The 27,222-nt window shown below is 34.8% G+C and overlaps 5 protein-coding genes and 1 non-coding gene across 9 annotated transcripts; 5 read left to right on the plus strand and 1 right to left on the minus strand.

The window, feature by feature from the left end:
* Positions 1–539: 539 nt before the first annotated feature.
* LOC107005848 (PLASMODESMATA CALLOSE-BINDING PROTEIN 3-like) lies at positions 540–2,745 on the plus strand. Its single transcript, XM_015204500.2, has 3 exons — positions 540–1,075; positions 1,572–1,605; positions 2,251–2,745. Exons 1-3 carry the CDS (start codon positions 778–780, stop codon positions 2,513–2,515), a joined length of 597 nt encoding a protein of 198 aa, XP_015059986.1. The 5' UTR covers positions 540–777; the 3' UTR covers positions 2,516–2,745.
* A 649-nt stretch (positions 2,746–3,394) lies between these two features.
* On the plus strand, positions 3,395–9,406 carry LOC107007674 (chromatin assembly factor 1 subunit A-B). The gene is made up of 12 exons (XM_015206373.2): positions 3,395–3,732; positions 4,816–4,975; positions 5,654–5,749; positions 6,182–6,258; positions 6,411–6,493; positions 6,705–6,765; positions 6,953–7,020; positions 7,107–7,188; positions 7,675–7,758; positions 7,845–7,925; positions 8,358–8,477; positions 9,038–9,406. Exons 1-12 carry the CDS (start codon positions 3,565–3,567, stop codon positions 9,212–9,214), a joined length of 1,257 nt encoding a protein of 418 aa, XP_015061859.1. The 5' UTR covers positions 3,395–3,564; the 3' UTR covers positions 9,215–9,406.
* Positions 9,407–9,989: 583 nt separating this feature from the next.
* Positions 9,990–10,088, plus strand: TRNAY-GUA. Its single transcript has 2 exons — positions 9,990–10,026; positions 10,053–10,088. It is a non-coding gene; the product is annotated as a tRNA-Tyr (tRNA).
* A 49-nt stretch (positions 10,089–10,137) lies between these two features.
* On the plus strand, positions 10,138–15,514 carry LOC107005595 (actin-related protein 2/3 complex subunit 4). Of its 3 annotated transcripts, none has more exons than XM_015204233.2 (9): positions 10,138–10,233; positions 11,129–11,194; positions 11,932–11,984; positions 12,418–12,445; positions 13,487–13,561; positions 13,978–14,082; positions 14,645–14,734; positions 15,117–15,207; positions 15,299–15,514. In XM_015204233.2, exons 1-8 carry the CDS (start codon positions 10,231–10,233, stop codon positions 15,204–15,206), a joined length of 510 nt encoding a protein of 169 aa, XP_015059719.1. In that variant the 5' UTR covers positions 10,138–10,230; the 3' UTR covers position 15,207; positions 15,299–15,514. The 3 variants fall into 3 exon arrangements, with proteins under 3 accessions (XP_015059719.1, XP_015059720.1, XP_015059722.1); XM_015204234.2 differs by having other exon boundaries at positions 15,117–15,169; positions 15,261–15,514; XM_015204236.2 differs by lacking the exons at positions 12,418–12,445; positions 15,299–15,514 and adding an exon at positions 12,539–12,566 and having other exon boundaries at positions 15,117–15,251.
* A 1,160-nt stretch (positions 15,515–16,674) lies between these two features.
* LOC107007684 (RPM1-interacting protein 4-like) lies at positions 16,675–21,165 on the plus strand. Of its 2 annotated transcripts, none has more exons than XM_015206395.2 (4): positions 16,675–16,878; positions 19,449–20,159; positions 20,360–20,551; positions 20,857–21,165. In XM_015206395.2, the coding sequence occupies exons 1-4, from the start codon at positions 16,873–16,875 to the stop codon at positions 20,887–20,889; spliced, it is 942 nt and encodes a 313-aa protein (XP_015061881.1). In that variant the 5' UTR covers positions 16,675–16,872; the 3' UTR covers positions 20,890–21,165. The 2 variants fall into 2 exon arrangements, with proteins under 2 accessions (XP_015061881.1, XP_027769517.1); XM_027913716.1 differs by lacking the exon at positions 16,675–16,878 and adding an exon at positions 17,207–17,239.
* An 885-nt stretch (positions 21,166–22,050) lies between these two features.
* Positions 22,051–26,431, minus strand: LOC107006705 (probable magnesium transporter NIPA2). Its single transcript, XM_015205223.2, has 9 exons — positions 26,382–26,431; positions 26,114–26,300; positions 24,953–25,009; positions 24,338–24,428; positions 24,090–24,250; positions 23,752–23,879; positions 23,513–23,650; positions 22,989–23,081; positions 22,051–22,573 (listed from the first exon to the last, which is right to left on the minus strand). Exons 2-9 carry the CDS (start codon positions 26,241–26,243, stop codon positions 22,376–22,378), a joined length of 996 nt encoding a protein of 331 aa, XP_015060709.1. The 5' UTR covers positions 26,244–26,300; positions 26,382–26,431; the 3' UTR covers positions 22,051–22,375.
* Positions 26,432–27,222: the final 791 nt, after the last annotated feature.

Consider the following 27,222-nt stretch of genomic DNA (forward strand, 5'->3'; position numbering starts at 1 on the left):
AAATCATAACAATGATATTTGAATCAACTTGTATATATATTAATTATTTTATCGAAGTAATTAACTTAGTTCTGAACGAATTAATTTTTAGTCATGACTTTAATCTATAAATAAAAAGTCCTATGATAAAAATCTATCGTTTATATAATAAGAAATACAAATATAAGTATTTTCTTTTAATAGCCGACCAAGTAACTCGTAATTGTCAATCTACCTCAAGTTATAATTATCGAATTATATACGTAAGCTTTTCCATATAATACATTAACAAATTATTTAATCACTTAAAATAATATTTACATCGCAAAAAAAAAATCATCAAATCTTTTATCCCTAAACATGATTTTACCCATTCACAAGAATTTGATTTTATATCCAAACATACATGCAAACAAATATAGTCATCACCATAGATACTCACATACATATGTGATAATAAATAAAATAAAAGTATATGGCAGAGTCAAGCTCCCAAAGCAAAATAAATAAATAAATAAATTGAAAAGATAAATAACCATAAAAGCAAAAAAGAAAAAATATCACTACATATATCAATCATTCCACTTCTTCTTTTTTCCCTCTCATACTCTCAAACTCTCACGACAATAGCGACAGATTCAAAATTTAAACATCGTTCATATACATAAATTCAACCCTGATACACTTATACAAACTCAAATCACCAACTTTTTTGACCTTCCAACACTAGATAAACATTATAATTAGCTCATATATACATCGATTCTGTTATTTCTGGATCCGTCTCTGTATAATTATATGTTCATGGAAGTGTTGATAGTTATAGTTATGATGTTAACTATTATTGTTAGAACAAAAGCTACATGGTGTGTAGTTAGAAGTGATGCAAGTTATCAAGCATTACAAAGAGGTTTAGATTATGCTTGTAGTTATGGTGCTGATTGTTCACCAATTCAATCTACTGGCCTTTGTTATCTTCCTAATACTATTCAAAATCATGCTTCTTATGCCTTCAATAGTTACTATCAAAGAAACAACATGGCTCCTGGCTCTTGCCAATTTGCTGGCACAGCTACTTTTGCCAAAACTGATCCAAGTAAGTCGTTTTTTGGTTTCTCACTCGGTGTTTAATTCTGACTAAATTCAGATTTGTATCAATATTAGGGTTTTCTACTAACAAAAGCGATTCTGTATTCAGGTGTTGAATTCATGACTTTTTTTTAAATTACAGATGAAAGAGTAGTAGTACTTACGGCTCTATCAAAATCTGGTGGATTTTTTTTATGCGTTAGAAGTTATATATATGCATGTAAATGATTTTTTACTCTGTGCGGTCACTCAAAATATATCTATATGTGAAAAATATAAGATTTTGAAGTCTTGGAATTAAAATAAGTTACATACTTGGTATAACGTGTAAAAATTACTTAATTAAGTAAAACTTTTTTATGATACTAATTGTGTATATAATTTGAACTCTTTAATTTATGTACACTGACATAAATAATTAATTTTTTGAATTTTCAGTGTATAGGTTGATATAGGTAATAGTTGATTAATTATTTTTTCTTCTTCTTATTTTTACCTTTTAGGTTATGGATCTTGTGTTTACCCAGCTTCTCCAAGGTATGTTATTTTAATACTTATTTGTTTCACTTCTTTTTCTTTTCATTCTTGATCATTTTCTATAGTTTTTTTTCTCTTGATGAAAATGATGTTTTTTCTTCCACTTTATTAGCAACCCAAAATAATGCTACCTTTTTAAAAAGAAAAAAAGAACATTGGGCTGTAAAGTAGAAAAAATACCATAAGCAAACTTTTTTTATTTTTTGGGTGTTGGATGGAGATAATGGTTTTTTGGGGGGTTCAAGAGCATTGTGGAGTGTTGCTTTTTGTGGATAATAATGTCTATAGTGCCTTATTATGTGGAAATGTGTTTGATTATGTTTTCGGGACGGATCTAAAGGATAGCGAGAGGTTCACTCGAACTTCATAAAAATATATATAATATATGAATAAGTAATTTTTTAAATTATTTTATGTATATACTATATTGAATATGAACCTCGTGAAACATAAGATTAGAAATTGATTTAATTTTGGGGGGTTCAAATTTTTTATCCCATTAGTGAAAAATTTAGATCTGTTATTTCATGTATTTTTTTTAGAATTACTAGTCACTCTATAATTCTAGTACAGAAAAAAAAAACTTTTATATAGTTAAACTATTTATTATGTTGTTGATATTTTGAATTTTTGAATTTTGATTAGGGCTGCCGGAGGGCCACTTCCTCCCGGAATCGGAGGTCATAACGACACAGGTGGAGGAATTACGACCACCCCTGTTCTATATTCACCACCACAAGCAATTATAAACCCTGTGTATGCTAACAGGACAACACCAATTACCGCGGGATCGAGTGATCCTGACTCTCAAGATTCGAAAGCAAGTACTTATCCAAAGTTTTGGAGCATGACAAGCTTAATTGCAACATATTTGATGTTTCACCTAATTCATAATTTTCAATTTTTGTAGGAAGACAAGATTTAGTGAAATTTTGTACTTTATTTTGATGTTATGACGACTAGTGTTGTCAAAAGTATTGTTTCGTCGCTTAAAGCAATGAAACAAGTAAATTGTGATAAAAGGAGTATTAGTATGATTGTCTAAAACAACAATTTTTATTATCTGTAACATAGGAAATGTTTGAATTCTTACGAGAAAGGGGATGTAGCAAAGAAATAATCGAATTTTGATTGCTTTTACATGAGAAAGGGGATGTAGCAAAGAAAGCGTTCACTTTGATCGCTTTTACGCGAGAAAGGAGATATAACAAAGAAAATATTTAAATTTTGATCATTTTTACGTAAAATAAAAGGATGTACAAAGAAACTGTTCGAATTTTGATCGCTTTCTCGGTACTTAAGCGAAAAAGCAAATATAACAAAGGTCGTGCTCAAATTCTGATCGCTTTTACACGAGATAGGAGGACTAATGACTAATTTCATGACGATTCTCTTAAAACAATTTGATCTGAATTAAGTTTTAAATGAAGTAACATAATCACGACACAAGCGTTACATATAATCTGTCCAACTTACTTGACACGGTGCATCGTTCCTTTTTACTCCTTCCGTCCGATATTGTTTGTCATGGTTTCTATTTTTAGAGTCAAACTATAAAAACTTTGACTAACATTTTAAGATACATTTTATCATCAAATTAATATGTAAAAAATTGTAATTTATCATACGTTTCATATACTTTTAGAATATCTAATTTTTTTAAATTTAAAATATCAAATTATTATGATCTAATTTAAAAATTAACTTTCGATAAGTGTAACATAACAGACAATTTCGAAGAAATAAACCAAACTCGTAGTTAACTACAAATTTACTTTCAAATCCCATTTCTTCACCATACATATAAAACCAATAAACCTTTTCGTCTCCTATCAACAATGAACGCCAAACCCCATTGACGACGATTCAACCAAAACAATCAGAAAAAGATTATATAGATCTCGTTTTTGTGTTTGTCAAATCGCAATTCAGTTCAATTCAATTTTGAATTTTGTAGCAATGTCAGGTGTATCACTGCAGTGTGGTGATTGTGGAACTCTATTCAAATCTGTAGCAGAAGCACAAGAGCATGCTGAAGTTACCTCCCATGCTAACTTCTCTGAATCTACTGAAGCTGTTCTAAATCTCGTCTGTACTGCTTGCGGCAAGCCTTGCCGCTCCAAAACGGTATAAAAAAAATTTGCCCCTTTTGTTGATTATCTGTTGTTACAAATAGGGTATTAATGATTTGTAGTTCCAATTGATAGATCCTATGGAGTAGTTGTTGTAGCTCTAGAGTATGTGGAGGTGGATCCAAGATTTGAACTTTATTATGAATTTTAGCTACTTATTGATAATTTGAGTAATTGGGTTCCAAATTTGATGTTTGTGATGATTTTTAACTATGAGAGTCTGGTTTCGATCCTTGAATAGTACTAGGTGATTTCTTCCCAGCTTTCAAAGCCTTGGTGGATAAAGGTACTAGAGCTGGTGGAAGGCTGGAGGTGGTAGGTATGTAGTGAAATTAGTTGAGGTGCCCGGACACCACAGTCATAAAAAAAGATTAGCACGAGTTTGGACTAAAGCTACTAAATTGGGCTGAGCTCATATCTTACCTTGTAATCTGTCTCTAGAAATTACTCCTCCATTGTGACATGGGTGCAGGCTTTATATATTTTAGCTGCGGTAAGATTGGATACACCCATGGCACCCACGATTTTGATCCAATGATAAAGATTGTACCAAAGCGGGATTCAGTACTTGAATATTATGGTTTTTGAGTTCGGCATTCTAGCACAGCCCATTTGATTTACCAAGTTTCGGAACCTATTAATTATATGTAATCATTTAGAAATACTTTTAACACATATGTAGGGTCTGAGCCAAGTTAACTTGGTTTGTTTGAACCTGTAACTAAAGCAGTACGTACTCCTCTTTGTATTACAACATATGTGAAGTAAGTCTGGGAGTTAAATGAGAAAGGTAGAAGGGAAGATTCATTATCCACCATGTTTTGAAGCCAAAAACAGTGGAATTCCCAGTTATGACAAGGATATATAGAAGGGTGGATCCACTCAGGTGCTTAGTGTAGTATATTATATTGCTGTTTGTGTGAATTTTGGTGGAGATAGTTCGCGAGAAGTCAAAATAGGCAAACTAATGGTGTAAAGACTTCTGATCGAAATATGGAGAGTTTATTTTTGCTGTAATGACGATTTAACTGTTGATATAGATTGACAATGTAGCTTTCTGTGAATTTGATGTATGAAGGAGAGTGATTTGCACACCAAGAGAACTGGGCACACAGAATTTACGGACAAGACAGCAGAGGGAGTGAAGCCAATCAGCTTGGAGGTGCCAAAAGCAAAGGCCGATGATGATGAAGAAATGGCAGAGGTTGGTGATGACAGTGGTACAGGCCAGCATGAAGGTAGTAATTCATTGTTGTCGCAGATTTTGGTCTTTTAAGTTTCAATATAGTTGCTTGATAATCTTATTTTTTACTTATGAGATTTGCTAGTTGGGTGAGGCTTATGAGAACAGGAAAGGTGTTTCTTTTCCTCTTTAATTGTTTTTCGGGAAAGCTTTTTGTACTAGGAGTTAGATTATGTACTACAAATAGGTCATGGAGGAATTAGGAGAGTGTTAATTCTTTTCCATGAAATACATATGACGAAATAAAGATTTATCTACTGAAAATTCCACTTCCCTTTTGAAAAGAATGTTCCTTTTTTCAGTAGTTTTATTTTATGATCTAGTTTAGATGGATAAAATACCCTTGGACTGTCAATATTGAGGACCAGGGGTGGGGGATGGTTGGGTAGATAGAAGTACTATAAACATTTGAGAGGAATTACAACATCTAGACAAGTCAGGATGGAGGGGGTTTTCGTATGTTTGCCTCGTTGATTCATCAAACAAGCTCTTTATGTAGATCTAGAATTTGCAAGTGTATGGTGCTTATGATCCAACTCTAATAGGGAAGAACTATGAAACCCAAAATTTACAGCTAAATAATTGATCAAATGAGGCATAAATATCTCATCAATCCTTTATTTTTATTGTTTATATGTGGATACATTGGTACTAATATGCCTTTTTTGGCCAGAAATGGTTGTTCCCGAAGTTGACCAAAATCTGCTATCGGAACTTGAGACAATGGGATTTTCCAAAGCTAGGGCTATCCGGGCACTCCACTTTTCTGGTGAGTATTTTTGTGGATGAGAATCGTCATCCTTATGATTGTCCCTACATCTATTGGAGATGAGAAAATATCCAAAAAAAAAAGTTCCATCTATGATGCATTCAAGGTGACCGATGTAATATTTTTTTAAAAAAATCAAGACTCTTGAATACATATAGAAATAGATCTCTAGAGCTCCTAAATGGTCCATTCTCAGCCAAACCAACTTCCATTTTGTAGTACTGCACTGAGCTGAGAAAGCTTAGCCTGTTAATACTCAAGAAGGGGGGAAGGGGGAGGGTGGGAGCTGAATCCCAATTCTATTATGATGTCGATCTCCCAATTCTGTATTGTGACTTTTGACCACATTGTTGCCTGTGCGAGGTTCCTCTCTGTTTCATATATTAAAATTCAAGGCATTTAATTGTTCATGCCTGTGAATTTTGGATACAGGCAATGCCAGCTTGGAGGCTGCTGTAAATTGGGTTGTAGAGCATGAAAGTGACCCAGACATAGATGAAACACCAATGGTATGGAAATTTCAGATTTATGCATTAGATTTCTTAGTTCACTAACTTATTATATGTTGTGGTTACTGTTCCCTAATGAGTTTTATAAAGATGTTTAAATGTGGCATTTACGATTTGCTTCGATAATTCAGTGATTATTAAAATTTACCTAGGTACCTGCCAGTGCCAAGAAAGGTGAGGCACCAAGGCCTTCTCTTACTCCAGAGGAAATAAAGATAAAACAACTAGAGTTGAGGTAAATTCTTGCTGCTAAATTGTTCTCTGTGATTCCTGAGTAGCTGAACATCGTTTGGGACAAGTATGTGGTTTGATTCCAGAGATGTCTAGTTTAATCTTTTAAATAATTTCATTTGTTTTGTGCATTGTGTATCAGAATAGTTTCTGACAAATGCATCTTTTATCTTACAGTATGATTGCTTATTTTTTAATGTTCCAATGACTTCTAGGGAACGTGCTCGTAAAAAGAAAGAAGAGGAAGAGAGACAAAGGGAAAGAGAGAGAGAAAAGGTAACTCTTGATTTAGATTTTGACGATAATTTGCATTAATGAAAGTCAATTGAATATTATTGTTGAAGTACATTCTGAAACCAGTGATGGTTGATTGGTTGTATTAATAGTTAACTGCATCTTATGTTTCGACTTGTAATCAATCTAGTTGAATATGTTAGTGAAGTCGTTTTGCCTTCTGCTTCAGGAAAGAATTAGAATTGGTAAGGAACTCCTGGAAGCAAAACGGATTGAGGAAGATAACGAAAGAAAACGGTAAGACTTAAACTTTGCTACTCTTTCTGTTTTCACCTTCAATGATTTCTGCTAATATAATTGAAATTTTTTGCCTTGCTGTATAGTATAATAGCATTGCGCAAGGCTGAAAAAGCGGAAGAACAAAGAGCTAGGGAGAAAATTCGTCAGAAGCTGGAAGAAGATAAGGTCAGGAACTCCAAATCTATCATGAAATTTCGTCAAACCCTTCTATATCTAGCGTGCTTGATGGTAATGTATAGAAAACCCTTTGTCAACATATTTGATTTCACTTAAAAACAGTACTATTGTTACTGTCTAATTTATAGCTATGGTGACCTTATTAGGTTCTTCTGGGTTGATGCTAAAATTTCTTTTCCTTTTGATTCCTGAATTTTTCTGCTTTTGGAATTAACAAGAATCTCCTTCTCAATAAAAATAAGTAACAAGAATCTGGCACACATACAAGTATATTCCAGAATATGTGCATATATAATGCATATCAGAGAGTTTATTTCAGCGGTCAACGTCTAATCAATGTCACTAATTCAAATGATCTTTAATTTCTGCACCAAATTATAACTCATGATCTGGATCACTTAAGTGCAATCCTCACATCATAGTTTACCTGCTTCTATTTTTGTCATATTGAAACAATTGTGTTTACTTTCACAGGCAGAAAGAAGAAGGAAGCTCGGTTTGCCAGCAGAGGATCCTGCTTCTCCCAAACCTTCTACACCTGTTGTGGAGGAAAAAAAGGTGTTTATTTATTCAAAAACTCTGTTTATTTGTTCCATTTGGATATATCTTGTCCAACTCAAACTTTTTGTATGTATTTTTGGTAGAGCTCTTTTTTGCCTGTCAGACCAGCTACAAAGGCAGAGCGGATGAGAGAGTGCCTGCGAACTCTTAAACAGACACACAAGGTAATCATTCAGCTTTTGGATCCTCAAGAGTACTTTCTTGCAAGTTTGAGCTTCGGAACTGAGAGGTGGTTCTAGGTGCCAATACCTTACCTTTTATTTAAAAACAAAATGAAGTTTACTTTTTCTTCCGTCCTCAATTTCAAACTCAAAAGAGTAGAAATCAAAGGACATAATTAGCCATTCACGTCAAGTTGTTCGCTTCCTCAACACATAAGATAATGAATGGATGCTTCTTTTCCTTTCTTTCTCTTTCTTTCTTCAGTGTATACATTGGGAAGCTTTTCTTTTGAAAAGTAATCAACAAATAATTCCAAGGAACTAGCCTATGATTGACATACTACATTCCTTCGGTGGTTTTAGATATGAATAGATGCCATTCTAACTTCATTGATGGTGAACTGATTCTTTGTTCATTTTCCTCTTATGATCCAGGACGATGAGGCTAAAGTCAAGACTGCTTTCAACACACTTTTAACTTACGCAAAGAATGTCGCTACAAATCCCAATGAGGAGAAATTCCGCAAGATTAGACTTAGTAATGCTGCTTTTCAGGTGAGACGTCGTTAAGGAAATTTGTTATAACCTCTATCTTTTTCTCTTTAGTTATTTCTGAACTCTGAAATTCTGTAGGAGAACGCTCCTTTAATCCTTGCTTTATAGCCTTGTTAGTTGGTTAGCTTCATTCAATTTCTGAAAATAAGGGGGTGAAGTGAGGTTTATATACTTTGATTATTTGCTTAGTCAATTATTTTTGCATGCCAAAATGCAGTACGATTTAGGGTCCTTACCTCCAATTCTTTGTGCAAAGAGTGTACCAATCCCCAACTTCTTTTGCTTCCCTACTTGTCAAAAAATGAAAAAAGGGAACATTCTGCCCCCTGTTTCTTTCATTTTATAGTTTCTGAGTGACGGTGGGTGATAGGTTGTATAACTTTTGCCATCCCATCTTTCTCAGTCCCTGGCTGAAGAAGGTGGTCTAGAGCTCATAAAGCTGGTGACAGTAGCAGCAATAGCCAATATTCAGATGTTTTAAACAATACGTAGAATGTTTTGATCCGATTTACAGACTCAGAGAACTAACACATCATCCTCTTTTGACGTTGTTTTTTCAGGATAGAATTGGCAAGCTGCAAGGAGGCATCGAGTTTCTTGAGCACTGTGGATTTGAGAAAATTGAAGGAGGTGAATTCTTGTACCTGCCAAGAGAAAAGGTGGACATCGCGGTGCTTAACACAGCTGGAACTGAGTTGAACAATGCTATTAAAAATCCCTTCTTTGGAGTCCTCTAAATTCTAATCTCAATACATTAGTTAAGATGAATAGTAAAGGATACTTTGTATGTTCTAACTTTTTCCCCTTTGTTGAGTGAAGGTTTACTTGAGTTTTATAAACTGAAATTGTTTTAGTTAGATTTGGTGGAATCTTGTTCCTTTTTGAACCGTTTTTTATCTACAAGTTTAATGGATCAAGTTGATGTTTAAGCTTTTCTTTTTCACTTACCCACCAGCGGTCAACCGCAAACCACCTCTCTATCCTCAAAAGGTAAAGGTAAAGTCTTCGTATATTTTATCTTTTTCAGATCCCACTTACCCATCTCCGATGACAGAAGAAGGACATAACCGGTGTTAAGCTTAGAAGGGTAATTGCTTTCGTAGTCGTAGCCGCTCTTGGGACCGATTTTTAAAGAAATGGAATTTTGGAATTACATCGTGTACGTTGTTTTCAATCAAATTATTTCTTATCAAATTAGTACTCGTAATCTGTGAGGGTCGTTCTAGCTTATATATTAAATCCTTAGGAAAGTGCTTCCTATCTGGATTTTTTTCTGATATGAAACCTGAGATGTTCGATTAAAGACAAAGGAATTTTATCTTAGGGTGTTCATTATAAACTAGACATCCTTGCATGACCAAGAACAATGGAAAATATACCTGATAAATTAACGCGAACTTAAAAACTCTAAATGGAGAGCCTGACTAGTCTCGAGATAACTTGTTCTCCAACTAAACGAGCTCTAAGTGTATGTATCTATACAAAAATTGCAATCAATTGTTCATCATCAAACCGACCTTAGCTCAGTTGGTAGAGCGGAGGACTGTAGTCGGGTCAAATAAAACCCACAGATTAATCCTTAGGTCACTGGTTCGAATCCGGTAGGTCGGATTTTTTTTTTATAATTTTTATTTTTTTTGGCGCATTTTAGCAGTATTTAACTTAACGTGCACCCCAGGAATTCAGCTAAAACTTCGATCGGATTAATATTGTATTCAATTTCAAAGGGAAAATCAAGAAAAACAATCCTTTAATGGTAAGTATTTGAGTCAGTTTGAATTTCGTAAAAAATAAGGTTTTTAAGTGATTTGATTATGTTGAGATGTGTTTGAATTGATTCTTGTTTTAGATCCAAGATTTTATATTTTTGTAGTTTCAGAATGTTTATGTGCAGTTTTGAGCTTACCTCACTTGTGAAATTGCGCGGGGTATGTTTGTTTGTTGTAGAATATATTAGTGAACTTATATTACTGTTGTGCACTTATTACTATGTATATGGTGAAAGTTTGGGGGGTGGGGGATCTTAAGAATTATGAAATGAATGAGATTTTAGATGGAATGATTTCTGAAAGGGATATGGTTGGTTAAAAATGTGATCTTTTTTTATGTGCGTGTGTAAGGTTTGTGTATACTTTACCCTCCCTGGACCCCTTTTCGTGGGACTCTGTGTGTGTGTGGGGTGGGGTGGGGGGTTTACATGGTGTAAAATGCTGAGAAGTTGTAATTTTGATGAATTTGAAGGAAAACTCATTATGATTGTGTCTGAAATGCATAAGAAACAAGCTTGAGGCAGCAATGTGTGGGTTTGATTGTGTAAAAGTGTGATCTTTTTTTGCGTGTGTAAGATTTGCATACACTTTAACCTTCCCAGACCCTACTTTGTGGGACTACTGGGGCCATGTTAGTGTTTTTTCTTATGTGTGTGTTGGGAGGGGGGGGGGGTTTACATGCTGAGCAATTATTGTTTTGATAAATTTATAGGCAAATCCATTGCATTGTGACGTGCAAAAGAAACACGCTCCAGGCGGCAATGTTTGGGTTTGGTTGTTTATAAATGTAATTGTTTTTATGTGTGTGTTTGAGTGGCTAGGGTGGGGTGGGGGGTACTTAATGCAAAATGCTGAGCAGTTATTGTTTTGATTTATTTCTAGGCAAATCCGTTGCGATTGTATCTGACATGCATAAGAAATACGCTTGAGGCAGCAATGTGTCTTCAGGTATGTAGCATTCTACATGTTAAATATCATTAGAGATTTTTGCAGTTCTGTAAAACAAAACTAAATACTTAGTTGAGTCCTTTTAGTTGTTGTGTTTGACTTGCATTGTCATTGGCCTGAGATATAATGTTTGAGGTTTGTACCCCAAGACATTAATGAAGTTTGGTAGTTTGAGACAATTTAAAGCATAATGCTATGATATTTTGGATGATTCGAGAGGCAAGTTGAGTTCCCATGCATCTAGTTCATTCTGTTTACACTTATTAGTTTTAATTCCGGCAGTCATATATGCTTTGATTAGAGAGTCCATATGCAGCATGTTATCAGCACTTTCGACTCCTCTCCNCCCCTCCCCCCCCCCCCCCCAACAAAAAAAAACTGTAGTCTGACATCTGCATCCGTTGTACTATTATTATTATGATTTTCTTCATTGCCTTCTCTGCATATTGTTATGCTTCTTTAATCATATGTTATTCGCTCAGCCGACTAGCTTGGAATCGAGGAGTAGTTGTTAGTGTGTGTTATTTCAGCCACCATATGTTCTATGTTCAGTCAATTAGTTTGTTGCATTTGACATATCTTGATATTTCTGAAAAGATAATTTGCTGTTAGTCATGCGGTGAAGTGTTAGCTTTGACTTTTAAGCCCCTTCAACCATTTATTGAGTAAATATGATGTATTGGTTACTCTATACCTGTCTTAACATTCCTTTTCTCATGGTTGTTGGCTGGTTACAGAATTTCCCATGCCAAGAAGTAGAGAGGCATAACAAACCAGAGGTTGAATTAAAGTATGACTTCATGCTGCTGTCTCATTTTACTCGAAGTTAATGATGTCGGTTAGCATTACATAATTTTTCTCTTCTGTAATTCATCAAATGTCTTCACAGCGTGTGGATTCCTATAATCAAGAAGAATTTCATGTGTATTCTTTTTACATATAGTATGACTGGATCCTAAAACATAAACTTTGACTTGCATACACGTATCACTTTCTGCAGCAGAACTTAATATTTTACTAAAATGCTGTTGTTGAGTTCTCAGCTCTTTACGGAGAGAAACTTATACTGAATGCTTTTTATGGGTTAGAGGAATCGACGTGCAGCATTGATAAAATGAGAAAAACCTTACAACACACGTTGACTCATTGCTCCCTTTTATTTGTTACCTGCTAAGTGTGTAGATCAGAATAATAATGTTTTTCTCATTTGGTATGTTCTACAGGACAAGCCCAGAACTTCTTCTTAATCCTGTAAGAACTGTTTTATATTCTTAACTTTGATCTTTATTTTCGAAGATCTCTGCTCGACAGACTTTCATGTTCCCATAGTTTGCTCATCTGNAGGACAAGCCCAGAACTTCTTCTTAATCCTGTAAGAACTGTTTTATATTCTTAACTTTGATCTTCATTTTCGAAGATCTCTGCTCGACAGACTTTCATGTTCCCATAGTTTGCTCATCTGCTCTCAGTACAATCATTGCCAATCTAAATTACATGTTACTATGACTCGCTTTATATATGCACTTAAGGTTTCTTAAACTAGTGATTGTGTGTTATTCTGTTCATGATATTTATGAAGTGTGTAGAGAGTTGTTGCTTTTAAAATAATATGATTTTTCTCTCACGATTATCTATTTGTCAAAAACCTGCTCACGAGTTGTTAATTTAGCTGCCAGCACATTGTCGATGAGTTGCTTTAATGATGTAACACAGTAACAAGTTGTCCAAATTGGTTGGGGGGCACTAGCTAGTATTAGATTAGGCCAGCTAACTTCACTATGAGTTTCTGTCCTAGTTGGTTGGTTACTCGAACTAGTCTTATATTTAGGTCATCTAGCGTCAGTGATGCAACTTTAGTCCATGATACTTTCCATTAGAAGAAGTTATGATTATTTTTTATCTTGATGGTTAACATGTTCTCCATAACTAGTTAGGAAAAAATAATCAATAATTTAAGGTGCCAAAGAACTTAGTTATCTGTCCTGCTTTTTAGGTGTATAAGGATGAATTTTTATTTTTGTTTTCTACTAGCGCAAGCGCAATTGTTGGTCTGTATGCTTCTTTATTATAAATTACCAGTTTCTGACATGATAATTTTAGATTTAGCGTAACTTGAAAGTTTCTGATTAATTGTTATTCATTTTCTTCCAACCCTTTATGTACAAGTTCTGAACTATGCCTCTAATGCTCTTATTAGTACTGTCTTTACTTAGAATTCGCGTACCAAATATTTCTTATTAGCTGCATGTCTTACGTCGATCTATTCAATCTTTCCCATGTACCAATTCACAGGTTACGATTTGTAGAAATGAGGCTGAAAAGTGCTTGATTGAAACATCTATTAATTCCCTAAGAATAAGTCTAAAGGTAGGTTCGCTTTGCTTTGCTATTCACATACGTTGATTCTTATATTCCTATATATAAAGAGAAACTCAGCTACAGATGATGGTGCATGTTGTCTAAAAATATGTGCATAATTTTCTCATTTCTGCTTTCGTTCTTATAAACTATAATTCTCTAGTTATACATCAGCTTCTCCATGCTAAAGGCCGTTGGCTATGTATTCATTAGTAGTCGAGATCTTTCTTTGTAGTACCATACGCAACAGACTGGTATAGAGATCAAATCATTAGTGTGTTGTATTTCAAATGAAATGGTAAAACAAAACTTGGGATTTGCCTACAAGAAGAATAAAATTTGCAAGGAACGTTAAGATTCTGGATTTTGAAAATCACTCGGAAAGAAAAAGCTTAAGCTCTTCATATGCTATTGTTGCTGTGCAGGTGAAACAGTCAGATGAACTTGAAAATATACTAACAAAGAAGTTCCTTAGATTTTTGTCTATGAGAGCTGAAGCGTTTCAGGTGTTGAGGAGAAAGCCGGTTCAGGTTTGTACTCCTTGTAACTGATTCCGCGCTTTGGCATGTTCTATAATTCTGTGTGCTAAAATTATGCAGTCATTTTTGACAGAACTTGAATGACCAATTTACTTCCCGTCCTTTTTGGCCTTCCTCTCTCTCTCGTTCTCTCTGCTTTTACTTACCAACAACAACAACGACGTCTGGGCACTGGGGAGAGTAGAGTGCACACAGACATTAGCCTACCATTTGTTTATAATCGGATTTGTCTGCAACCTCCATGTGATTGCCTTGCAGCCTTGGTTGATAACATAAAAAAGTGTTTAGTTTTTATCTGTATTTATATATTAGTCCTAGATAGAGAGTAGCAACGTTTGGAGAATAATCACCTTTCAATGTACTCACGTTTTTCCTTATAAAGTAAAGTAGAAACTAAGCCTAAAGCCTGTGAGTTTATTAGCTGACACTGAATCAGATGTGTGTGTTTTAGACATAAGCTGAGAATATTTTCGATATCAAAAGAAGATGAATAACTTGACTGTTTCTTGACCTACTTTTAATCATCTGAATTTTGCTGGGCGTTGTATTTCAGGGCTACGACATTAGTTTTCTCATTACAAATTATCATTGTGAAGACATGCAGAAGCAGAAGCTTATTGATTTCATAGTGCAATTCATGGAGGTACAGTTATTAACCCCCACTCGTACCCCCTTAGGCCCGAGGATGAAGTAGCAGTGATACCTCTGATCAATAACTTACGAACTTTTTGAAATATTTTGAGTCTGTGGAAAGATTAGTGAAGTAAGTAAAAATGATTTGCCTAAGGGTATTTGCCTCCATTATCAGATGCAAGGGGGTGTCCCAGTCCTATAGTTCATGAGTTCGAGCCATGATATCAGTCACTAACGTTTGCCTTAGGTTAGACTGGAGTATAAATGATACTTCCTCGAAAAAATACATGTATAGTTCCCGGTGGAAATGAGGATAGGATTTGCTGCCTTATTAGTTTCAAAGAGAAGCTATATAAAACTGTGAACCATCTGTTTCTTTTGTGAAATTGCAGGATATTGATAAGGAAATCAGTGAACTGAAACTATCAGTGAATACGCGAGGGAGGCTTGTCGCTACTGAGTTTCTAAAGCAATTCATCTGATCTTTCGTTATCGTTGTTTATTCCGTGTTCTATTCTTGTGACAACTAGACANAGGCTTGTCGCTACTGAGTTTCTAAAGCAATTCATCTGATCTTTCGTTATCGTTGTTTATTCCGGGTTCTATTCTTGTGACAACTAGAACATGTATTCATTTTTTTGGTTCTCTGCTTGTAGCTACATATTGCAGAAATTCTCTGTTGTATTTGCATCAATGAGATCTCTCTTTTTCTTCACTATTTGAGGAGCTGGCTATGGCACAGTGAATTCTCATTTCTCAGTTTATTAGACTTTGCCAATGAGCTTTATTATCTATTGTAGTCATAACTTTGAGTTTTATATATGATTTTAGGTCATAAACACATAAAGTATCTTCGTTTTTTGAGTTTCATATCTGAACTATGAGGTGCGTGAGTTTCCTACATATCCTATCACCGAATCCTTATCAAAACATATATAAACTATCAATCGTCCACTTTTACTATCGGAAGTGATCAATTGATAGTTGAGGTATATTTCGATATACATTTATTGCAAAAATCCACACACCTCATATTTAAAGTATAAAAACTCAAAAAACAACAATACGATTTAAGTGTGATTTTGACATCAAAGTTACCAAAACTCTTGATATGCTGTAATTACAGTATTAGGTTCGCTCTTGACGCGAATTCTTTTCATTTATTTAAATTTCGATAGATAAAGTTATCTAATATCTATATCGATAATGAAAGGTTACAAGTCACAATAACTGAGGAAAAAAAATTAGGTTCTGACAGAAAAAGCAAAGATAGCTACTGCTTACTGTCATATTTAGTAATATTTAATGATTATATAAAATAATAGATTTGACTGATCCTACCCTTCTGACATTATAATCCTATTCTTATGCTTCTAGATTTTCTTTTATTCCTATTTTATTTTTTAGTATTATAAAAAAAATATATTCTTAAAACAATATTAACCTATAATTTATTATTGACTGCAACATGTTTTTTTTTATTTAAAAATAAATAAACTGAATAACAGATTAGGCATGTTGGTTACATATTACAATTTTCTAAAATGCCGACATATTCATAAACCTGCTGTTGACCGGCTACTGCATGTGCTTCACAAAAAGGTGTCCTTTTTAATTATATTCTCGTATTAATCGATCATTTTATTTAAATAATTATGTAATTTTAAGTTTGTAAAATTTTAAAAAAGTTTCTTGAAAAGTAAATTATTGAAGTTATTCTTCTTTTACTATATAATTTCTTAAAGAACGCGTTGTGTGCATGCGTCATAAGTTTAATCCACACCAAATAACGAAATTAAGATGCGATTAAATTAATTATAATATCGAATTATTTAAAAGAATAATATAATATAATATGATATGATGGGGAATGTATTTTATTTCGAGATTATTATTCTTTGATGTTGGTAGTTGAAAAGTATGTTGGATATGAAATGTTACTGGTGACGCCAGTCATCCGGTCATCCTACCCCTAATTTTCTCTCTCCTCTCTTTCTCTCTCTTTCTGTGAGTTGGCTCCACACTCTGTGTGCATAACAAGGAGGAGGAGGAGGAGGAGGAAAGAAGATATCTTGGAAAGCTCCATTTTTTTCATTTCAGCTGAATTTTTCTCTCTAAGCTGCTGTTAACTTGCAGACCCTTTTGAAAATGGCAGTGAGTTCTTGATCTAGTTTTATCTTGTGTTTTGGTAAATTTTTGAGCTGAAATTGGTAGAGTATTATGTATTCTGTGGAATGTTGGTTATGCTTAAATGGGGTTAATTTGTGAAGTTTGTGGGAGTTAAAAGGTAATCTTGATTTAGTAGCTGTTGATTGATTGAGCTTATTCATGGTGGAAATGAGCTTGATTTGATTCATGGTGTTGAAATTAGCTTGATTTTGTCAAATGGGGTGGTGGGGTGGGGTGTAATTGAATGGTTATGTGCATTTTGTGGAATTTTAGTGAAATCCAGCTAAGTTATAGCAGGGTTTTTTCTCTAAGCTGCTATTAACTTGCAGACCCTTTTGAAATGGCAGTGAGTTTGTTGATCTAATTTATCTTGTGTTCTGTAAAATTTTTGAGCTGAAATCAGTTCTCTGTTATGTGGAATGTTGGTTATGATTGAATGGGTTCTTTGTAAAGTTTGTTGAGGTTTTGGGAGTTAAAAGGATAATCTTGATTTTAATAGCTATTGATTGATTGAGCTTATTCATGGTGGAACTGAACTTGATTTGATTCATGGTGTTGAAATTAACTTGATCTTGTAAGGGGTATGTGCCGTTAAGTGCTTATGTGTATTTTGCTTAATTCTAGTGAAATTCCAAGGATATAGTAGTTTTAAAACTTGGGTTTTGCTGAAACTTAAAGCTAAACTATACGTATTACCAGCTGCAATTAGGGAACTGTCAGTGTTGGTCTGTGGTCAATGTTTGTTGGATTATTGAAAACGCAAAATCACTGGATCTTTCCTAAAGAAATGTGACTATAGAAAGGCATTTCAGTTATGGGATTTTGTGGAATAGTATTTCTGAAGCTAGATAGTTGAGCAATTGAGCTAGTAGTTGGGACTAGGAAAGATCTGTTAAACATTTAGAAGAGAATATACATGGACCGACCAACAACAACGACAACATACCTGGTGTAATCCCACAAGTGGGTTGTCTGGGGAGGGTGGTGTGTACGCAGCCGTACCCCTACCTTGTGAAGGTACAGAGGCATGGAGGAAAAGACCAAATCTAATAATAATGGATAGAGGAATGATAAAGACTGCAAAGATGTCATTAGATTTTCACTGTGCTGCAATTATTTGAAATTGGTTAGTCGTAGAATTAAGTGCAAGTTATGTGCTTTCTTCAAGTCTGTGAAGTACTTCTATCTTTTAAGAAGATTGCCACTTGGTGATACAGGGATACCACTAAGCTATTGTTATATATAGTGGAATGGATTAGAGTGTAGTAGGTATCTTAGGCACACAATGGGATGACTCTTATCCACTGAATTGATTTCTGTCAGCTTGACACTAGTTTGTCACCAGAATCCTTAGCCTTCCTTATTTTACTCGAGTTATCTGGCATATGGAAATAGAGTGCATAAAAAGCACACAATTATTTGTTATGTGAATACTGACTTAACTGGCTATAGGGTGTTAAAATTAGAGACTTTCATATCACTGAATCCAACCATCATTTCCCAGTCCATTTTATTTGATTGCTTCTGCTTTGTCTCTTCAATTAACCATTTAACTTAACGTTACTACTATACAGTGTCGTACATGCCTTATCTTCCTCCACAGAGCCAGGCCCGTTCCTATTGTTATGTTAGCAAATGTTGGACCCCTCTGTTCTGTTATTTATGCTCAAGAGGTCCAGTTTTGGATGTGCAAGATTGTTAGAGAGTCCCATATTGGTTGAAAATATGTACTGATTTCTCCTAAAAGATCTTAGACTGTCCTCACTGTATAAGCTAATTTTTTGGGGTTGATTTAGGCCCGAGATCCATTTTCTCAACAAGTATCTGCTTTTCTCTAAGAGTGATGTTTACAATTAGTTTCCTACTTCTCTGTGTTCAGTCTTTCATAGGAATGAGTTCAGCTCAATGCTTACAGCATCCTAGAGTCGAGTGATGAATTTTCAACCTGACACATAGAGCCAATAACTATGTTAAGTTATTAATATACGGTGCTCTGTAGGGCCTGTTGTTTAATTTTGGCTGGAGATGGCCACTGATGGTTGATATACCTATGCTTTCTTATTCAGTAGGCAAACGATGTTAAATATGTCTCCTTACTAATGGATGATGCAATAAATAGTCTTATAAGCACTTCATTTTCCAAGATAGCAAGTATTCCACTTGGCATATATATGATGTATAACATCTTTGTTGTAGTGAGTTTGTCGAAGGTGATAGTTTTGGTTTATTTTCAATTTTGGAGGTTTCCTTTGGGAGCTTATTATAGAAAAAATTAGAAAAATTTTCCATGTGAAATTTAAAAGAAGATCAGATAGGTTCGCACATAATGGAATGCATAGAAGCCAAGTTTTCCCTAAGGGCGAGGAAATAGATGCAGTCCCTTTTATGAAGGAAAATAGTCTTTGCTTGAGCTTATATTACCTGATTGTAGAGATTTGTTTTGCGTTACACTTTCTTAATTTTTTCATTCCTTTTACTTGTATATCTAATAGAATGGTGCGGGGGCACTGTCTAAACTATGTTTGCGACATGAATGTGGCTGCATATTCTTGCAGAAACACTCACAAGTACCAAAATTTGGTGAATGGGAAAGTGATGAAGATGTTCAATATACTACCTATTTTGAGAATGCTGCTAAGGGTAAGAAAGGAAGTAAAATGAATCCAAATGATCCTCAATATCTTGAGGCAAAAGTGAAAGGTGAAAATGGAACAGATACTGTACGACAGAAGCCGGAACGTATTGCCAGCAGAGATGATGTAGAATTGCGGAAATCAACTGGCTCCCCAATGCATCCAGACACCATGGGTCACAAAGTTCCAACTTACCCATCTCCACAACGACATGGTGCGATATATGGAGGCAACAAGTCAGAATCAGAAACAATGAAGAGCACTGAAATCCTAACACCAAGGCATGAACGTCGGCCAAGCCGAGAAGAGGGTTACCTGAGGAAACCTACTGATTCCCCATTGCGCAATGAGAACATGGGGAGAAGAACTCCTATGGAATCACCTCATCATCGCTATGGTGGCTTAAGTGGTGGTGCTACACCTAAGAGGGCCTCTCAGCAAAGTGTAGGACCTGATCGCAGCATTGAGCATTCCCCGCTGCATCCACATTCCCATGGAAGGCCTGGAGGCAAAGGTGGTGTTGTCTCCTCCCCCTCATGGGAAAGGAAGGCTTCATCTGAAGGTAGTCATGGTCTGGCTCCTTCTACACCTGGAAGATCCCGTTTGAGACCAGTTGCAAAAGCTGATGACACGGTAGGTCTTTTTGTCATTTTCTTTCCATCGACTTTCAGAACCAGTATGATTAGGACCCTTACCAAACTTACAAGAATGTAAAGAAAAGATGAAGTCGTTCCTTTTCTCTTTCCTAAATTAGTACGAGAGAACTTGAAGTGAGAACAAATAAAAAAACTTCTTTCTTTAACTATAAGAGCATAATAAAAGTGCATTTTCAGCCTGATGACAGCCCTGCTGTTCCTAAATTTGGTGACTGGGATGAGAATGATCCTGCATCAGCAGAAGGTTACACGCAAATCTTTAACAAAGTGCGAGAGGAGAAGCAGACTGGTTCAGCAAAAGTACCTTCCTCATCAACTGATACATCTTACTCCAACAGTCAAAAGCGATATGGAAATGACAGTGGAAAGGTAAATAACTTGTTTGGTTTTCCGATATACTAACCCCCTCTCCAGGGACCAGCAGCGGCTTTTCCCATTTTCCTGTAGTGACTCTAACCCCCCAACCTCATTGTATGCAACTCATTTGTCTCAGACCAAGCTTCTGGTCAGTCTTTTCTTTCTAATAAAAAGCGCAGCCCGGTGCACAAAGCATCCCATCTGATGTAGGCAGCAGAACAATTGTTTGTGAAACCTCTTACTAATCGTTCTAGCAAAGTATTACTCATTTGTTCATAGACCCTTTATTAATGTCTCCTTTTTGCTGTTCGTCGCAGGGTTGTTTATGCTTCCCATGGGGTCGGAGTTGACAATGCTGAGGATGAGACAAACAAAAAATGCAAATGGGCATGTACCCTATTTTAAAACATGAAACATTGGTTATGTATAGATTTAGGTCTCTTTAGTATATATGTTGTTCATTGTGTGCTTTAGACTTTAGTATTTTAATTTACAAACCAGAAAAAGATTGAGAAAAGGGAAAGAAAAAAACAAAGAGAAAAATGACATTCTTCTTGTTCTGCCATCCATTAGTTGTTGGCTTTCTTCTTCATGGAGATTTATCTAAGTTATCTTTATATTTTGCATTGCTTTTTCATCCCGAGCTCCCATCTTTTTGCTCTTTTGATGACTCGAACCAACAACCTTTGGATTTGAGGTGGAGGTGGAGGGTGTTTATCATCTGAGCGATCTCATCTCGTCGTTTATTATTTTGTAGTATTTCTATCTAGTGAGTATATTTGTGAATGCAGTTTCATTTACTTCCACATTAACAAGTGTAAGCTTCACATTAATTTTGAAATCTAGGCATCTAGCTTTTGTTCAATTGTTGCAAAAACATATCTTCATTAAATGGAATTGTGGTATTCAATTAGAGTTTAAGTTCTATGCATTGACGAACGACGATGTAAACAATTATTTACACAATTAGATTACTTTTTAAAGTTTGTTATAAGTAATCCTTTACTTGGAAAGAAATGGTGGATTTACCTACTATAACATGTTAAGAAACAAAAAAATTACACTTTCTAAATCCTAGGAGATATATCTAGGCATCATGAACAAATCAGCTCGAGCTATTGTGTTATCTAATAAAAGTTATTTTTTTTTGTTCAATCATTTGGTATCTGAAGTTCGTTAATTCGACTAGTAAGGATTTGTGCTATACAAGCCAATTCTTGGAAGAGGGGATAAGTAGGAAAGATTCTCTATTCTCAATACTCGAACCTAAAACATATTAAGGACAGATGGATTGTGTTTCCTAATAAAAGTTATTTTTTCATTCAACCATCTGATATCTGGAGCCCATTAACCCTAACTAGTAAGCATTTGTGCTATATGACGAGAGAGTGGGAAAGGTTCTCTATTCTCAACACTCGAACCTAAGACACGTTAAACGGTGGATGGATTAGCACAAAGTAGCCAATTTACTCATACCACATAACAATAGTATGTGTTTAACAACTACTAGACAAATTAACTAACAATAATATATCAATACATATTGTACTCATGTCCCTACATACACAATGAAATTGTTTACCAAGAACATTTTTTCACATCCATTTCTCTTCTCACACCATTATACATCATTCAAAAGAAGCATTTCAAATCATGATTTACTCAAAGTCAACATAACACAAAGGAGGAAGCATCTCAATATACTGTCAAAAATCTTTGCCCTTTTTTGGCCATAGCTTCACATAGAATTCTATTGTTTTTTCTCCAAACAAGAAATGCTTCTATCTTCCATAATACAAAGTACAGATAACACACAACCCCCTTGTGAAGTTTTCTTCAAACTTCAATAATTTCTTTCGAGTTTTCGTTCGTCGCCTTACTTTCTATGTCCTTGTTTTTTGGAAGAAGAATAGCATTTGTTGATTGACTATTCCCCAAATCCTTGGTTTTGTGAAGGAGAAAAGTACCAGATAGGATAGTTACAAAGCCACATAGTTCTGTTATTATCTGTGTTGCAGTCTGATGATCCCAGTCCTGCATTCCCAAAAAAACAATTGTCAAGTTTTGAACTTTTCGGCTTATCTTACTCAGACTCTCCGAAAATGTTGTTGCACCCGTATCAGATCCTTCAAAAATGTACTACTTTTCGAGGATCCGGCTACGTAAGAATCTGAGAAACATAGCTTTTTTGAGATGAAATAAACACAACAAAGATAACAGTAACACATGATTGTAGTAAGAAATGATCATGATTATCTATGGAACTATAACAAAGGAGACAGAAAGTGGATAACGATTGATTCAAGTTCAAACGCGATTGAAGATTTTTGCTTCCAGTATTACAGAAACTCGACATGATTGTAGTGACAAATGATTCATGTCGCGTATCTGTAAGCAGTTGATAAAACTAAAGAATGCTGAAAAGAGAATCAAGAAGTTGTTGAATTACCTTAAACATTATCATGCTGGCAAGTATGGTCAGTGTTGTAAACATGACATAGTATACCGGAGAAACCACTGCAGTATTAAATGTGTCGAGTGCCTACAAAACACAATAGTTGAGTAGTAGTTAATATTACGAAAATAACTTCCCCGACTCTACAAAAATATAATCTGCTGCGTGTCATATGACAGATCCGACATGGTAAAACTAAACAATTTCGTATATGGAACGCTTCAGGGGTCAATTGGACTGGAGAATTAGCTGCTCGTCGTTCAAAGGAAAAATGAAGTTCAGTATATTATGGCTGAAGATACAAACTTCTAAATTCACGCTTAAACTCTTTTAGACTACTTTGTATGTAATTTCTCATTTTCATACAAGGCATGAGATCACCTTAAGCAACCTATGTTGCTCAGACTCTCAAAAATAAGGATCAGATACACAACCGTCGATATTATTTAAGAGTTCGAGCAACATAGATGCTAACCGAAAGTTTATCAAAAGGCTCTCTAAGAGAAATAAACAAATACCTTGTTCAAATAGTTCAGCTGCAAAAGGCAAAAGATGATAACAAACACAGTAAATAACCATGTCTGGTAATATTTGAACTGATTCTTTCCTTCAAATGTGAGCTTAAGCGCGATTCCGACTGCTTTCACTCCCATGACCTGAGTAATCGTAATCACAAGACAAAACACGAGCGATAAGCATATGAAAGAACCATGAACTACTGCAGGTGCAAATACATAAAAAGGGAGAACATACTGACCGTGAGAGACCCCGTGAGAGAACAGATTCCGATGTAAATGACCATATACCTCTGCCCGTATTTAGGCACAAACCGGAAAATAAGGACAAGCACAGCCACCACGACTACACATGTGTATATAATGAATCCTGTTCTTCTCAAATACACATTCGTTAAGCAATGTTCCAACTTAAAGGATTTCACAATATAGGGAAACGCCAACGCTTGTAAAGGCAACATTTACCACACTTACTTCTCTACAACAACAAATCCGTTTCTATCCTAAGCAAGTTGGGGTCAGTAATATGAACTTTCACTGAAAATGAAAGAATGTAACTGAGATTGCATTTTGGAAATACCTGCTTCTGATGCTAGGTGCCAAACGTCCATGACGGATTCAATTTTCCTTTCCAGAGGAGCATGTAAGACAATACTAATAGAGCCAACCAAGCAGAGGACACAACCAACAATCCCAAACATATGCAGTCTCTCCTTCAAAATAAAATGGGCTAACACTGCGCTGCAAAGGAAAACTATATGAGTTTTGAAACTAAAACGAGCTTTTCCGAGTCATATTTTACCCTAATAATGCTACATGATTACATACCTCACAATTATACTTAAAGCCCCCAGAGGAGTCACAAGAATTGCAGGGGCATACGCATAAGCAGCAAAGTTAGCTCCCTCTCCAACGATCACTACAAGCATACGTTAGTTTAGGATTACATAAAACTGTATCAGTAATGAACTAGAGACTCAAATAGAGATCAGAAGCAAGACTCGGCAATGAGAAGGCAGAACCAAGGTGCTACACTAAACTAGGCGTTACCTGGGGACTTGAAATGGCTTAGACTTACTCATAGGGTTAACACGACCTATGGATGGGGAAAGCAAGCGAGCTAACTATGCATCGGAAAGCAAGCTGTGGTCAATAAGCTATCCATTCTAGTTACTAAACATGTAGTTGTTATAACAGAGGTAGAATAAATAGTTAATCTATCAAGTGACAAGCATAATAAGAATTCTAGCACCTCCATCGATCTATAATCAAGAATATGCATATTTTCCAGGAGCATCATAAAGAACAATCGTAGCTAAACAAGATACTAACGTCTTTTACATACGCTGTGCTTGATCATTATTACGCGTAGAGATGTCTGCATAAAGTGAAAAAGTAACACATAAAACTAACATACATTTAAGTTTGAGTTATGACTCTTACTAGTTAACATCCCGGCCCACCACATTGGTTCCAACAGATACGAGTGTCCTCCTGAACCTGTTAAAAAATTAAAACACACGTATAAATCTTGATAACAGAACTCGTTTATCTTAGCATCGATTAGAAACAATAGAAGAACATAACAAGCAAGATATTGAATCCTATACAACCATATCGACATATGTTCAAACTCTCCACGAAAACAGAAACTAAGTCATTTCTTCCCAATTAAGACATTTTTATACCACAAAGACTTAAGAGCTCTTCAAGTCGAATATATATACTATATGTTTAATCCCCTTTGCTTTTTTTTTTCCGTGCATACTTTATATTTTATAATTCCTTTAGTGAAAATCTTGACTCAACCACAGTATTCTACATGGCATGAACTCTACATACAAGTATTTAAACGATTATAAGGCAAGAGGAAGAATACAACATGTTGCATACGCAAATTAGGAACACAAGAAAAAGGAATCAATTTCGAGTCTCTAAGGACAAATTACATGTCCCTGAAGGGGCGTCATACAACACCACTTCACCTTATACAAGGGGTGTCGTACGACACCACTTCGCCATTAATTCACACACATACACACCTCTAATGGACCGAAAATCACTTGAAATAATACAAAGTAAACATCATTAAAAACCTTAGAACTTCTATATACGGGCCCACAACTAAACCTACATATAAGCTAAGAGTTGTGATAATAAGCCGATACTGCTTGCACAAAATGTTACATCACACAACTATCTAAACTTGATGCACGTAGACTATACAATCCGATATCAACATATGCAAAACAAAAATCAACAACTGGTGTCATATAACACTACTTCACCTTTAATTCACACGCGCGCGCGCGTCTAGCAGCTTGAAATTGAAATATCTTTAAATAATGCAAATAAACATCATTAAAACCTTAGAACTTCTACACATGGTCCCCACATCTAAACCTACATAAAAATTGAGTTGTGACAATAAATCGACACTGCTTGCATAAAATGTTACCCCTAACCCGATCGAAATCAACAAAAACAATAATAAACTCCACATTTACACATCAAACTATACCAAAAAAATTTAAAAGTTGCAAAGGGTTTACTTAAAAGAAATTAATTTAAGCAAATAATTAATCAAAAGATTTTTTTTTTTACCTGCCCTGGTTCCTCCTGTTGCACCTGCCTTTTTTAGGCCTTTTTTCTTAATAATAAAACTTGCTCCAATAAAAATACTTGATGATATAGCTAATATAACTCCATGAACATTATCAGATATTCCTCTCATTTTTTTTTTCAAAAAAAAAATGAAGAGGATAACAAATTCAATTTCACAAATTCAACCCTGCAAAATAAAAACAAAAATGTTACAACAAATTAAAAATCATATCTTTACCCCAAAACAAGATTAAAAAAAAAATCAAACCTTTTTTGAATTTGATAAAATGGTTAAAGATATATATCTATATATCATCGCCCTTTATCCCCAAAAAAAATTGTGAATTTTTTTTTTTTGACAAAGGGTCGATGAAATTAACAAAAAGTTACGAGAAAAAATTGTTTTGATTTTTTTTTTTCAAAATTCTTCAGCCAACTTCTATATAGAGCATTTTTTGTTTTTTATAATCTGCAGAAAAAAGAAAAACTTTTTTTTTCTTTCTGCAATTTTTTTTTTTATTCTCTTTTTGTGTTTTTTTTTTTTTGTTGAATTTGCATAATTTAATTCATGTTTACGAGAAGTCCGTTACACTTACAATTGAGGAATAAATGGATACACACAAAAACCACTTAATTTATTGTTTGTTTTCCGAATACCACGTTTTTTATCATCTTTGGTAATTATTAAGGTTTTGTTTTATTTGTGATTTTGGGCGGTGGTCCTTATACTTTTCTCTTATACCTTTTCGATACTTTTTTAGTTTTAATATCTTTTATTTTTAGCTAGATATTTTAAATTTGAGCTTGAAAAGGCTTTTTAGCTAGGTAGATCTGGGTGTCGAGTTGAGTGAATTGAACTTAATTGAGCACGTTACACTACTGAATTAAACTGCGCTTGATCGAGCTTTTTATTGTACTGTTATTTTTCGATGTTGTTATAATTTTTATAACTAGGGTTTTGTTTTGTTTGTTTGGTGGTCCCTTTACTTTTCTCTTCTACGATTTTGCCACCTTTTCAATTTCGATGAAATCTATTTTTTGTGAGATATTTCAGGTTTTTAACTCGGAAAGCTTTGACTTGGTTGTTGAGTTGAGCGAGTCTGTTACGC

The sequence above is a fragment of the Solanum pennellii genome, chromosome 12 (genome assembly GCF_001406875.1).
Source record: "Solanum pennellii chromosome 12, SPENNV200".
NCBI lineage: Eukaryota > Viridiplantae > Streptophyta > Magnoliopsida > Solanales > Solanaceae > Solanum > Solanum pennellii.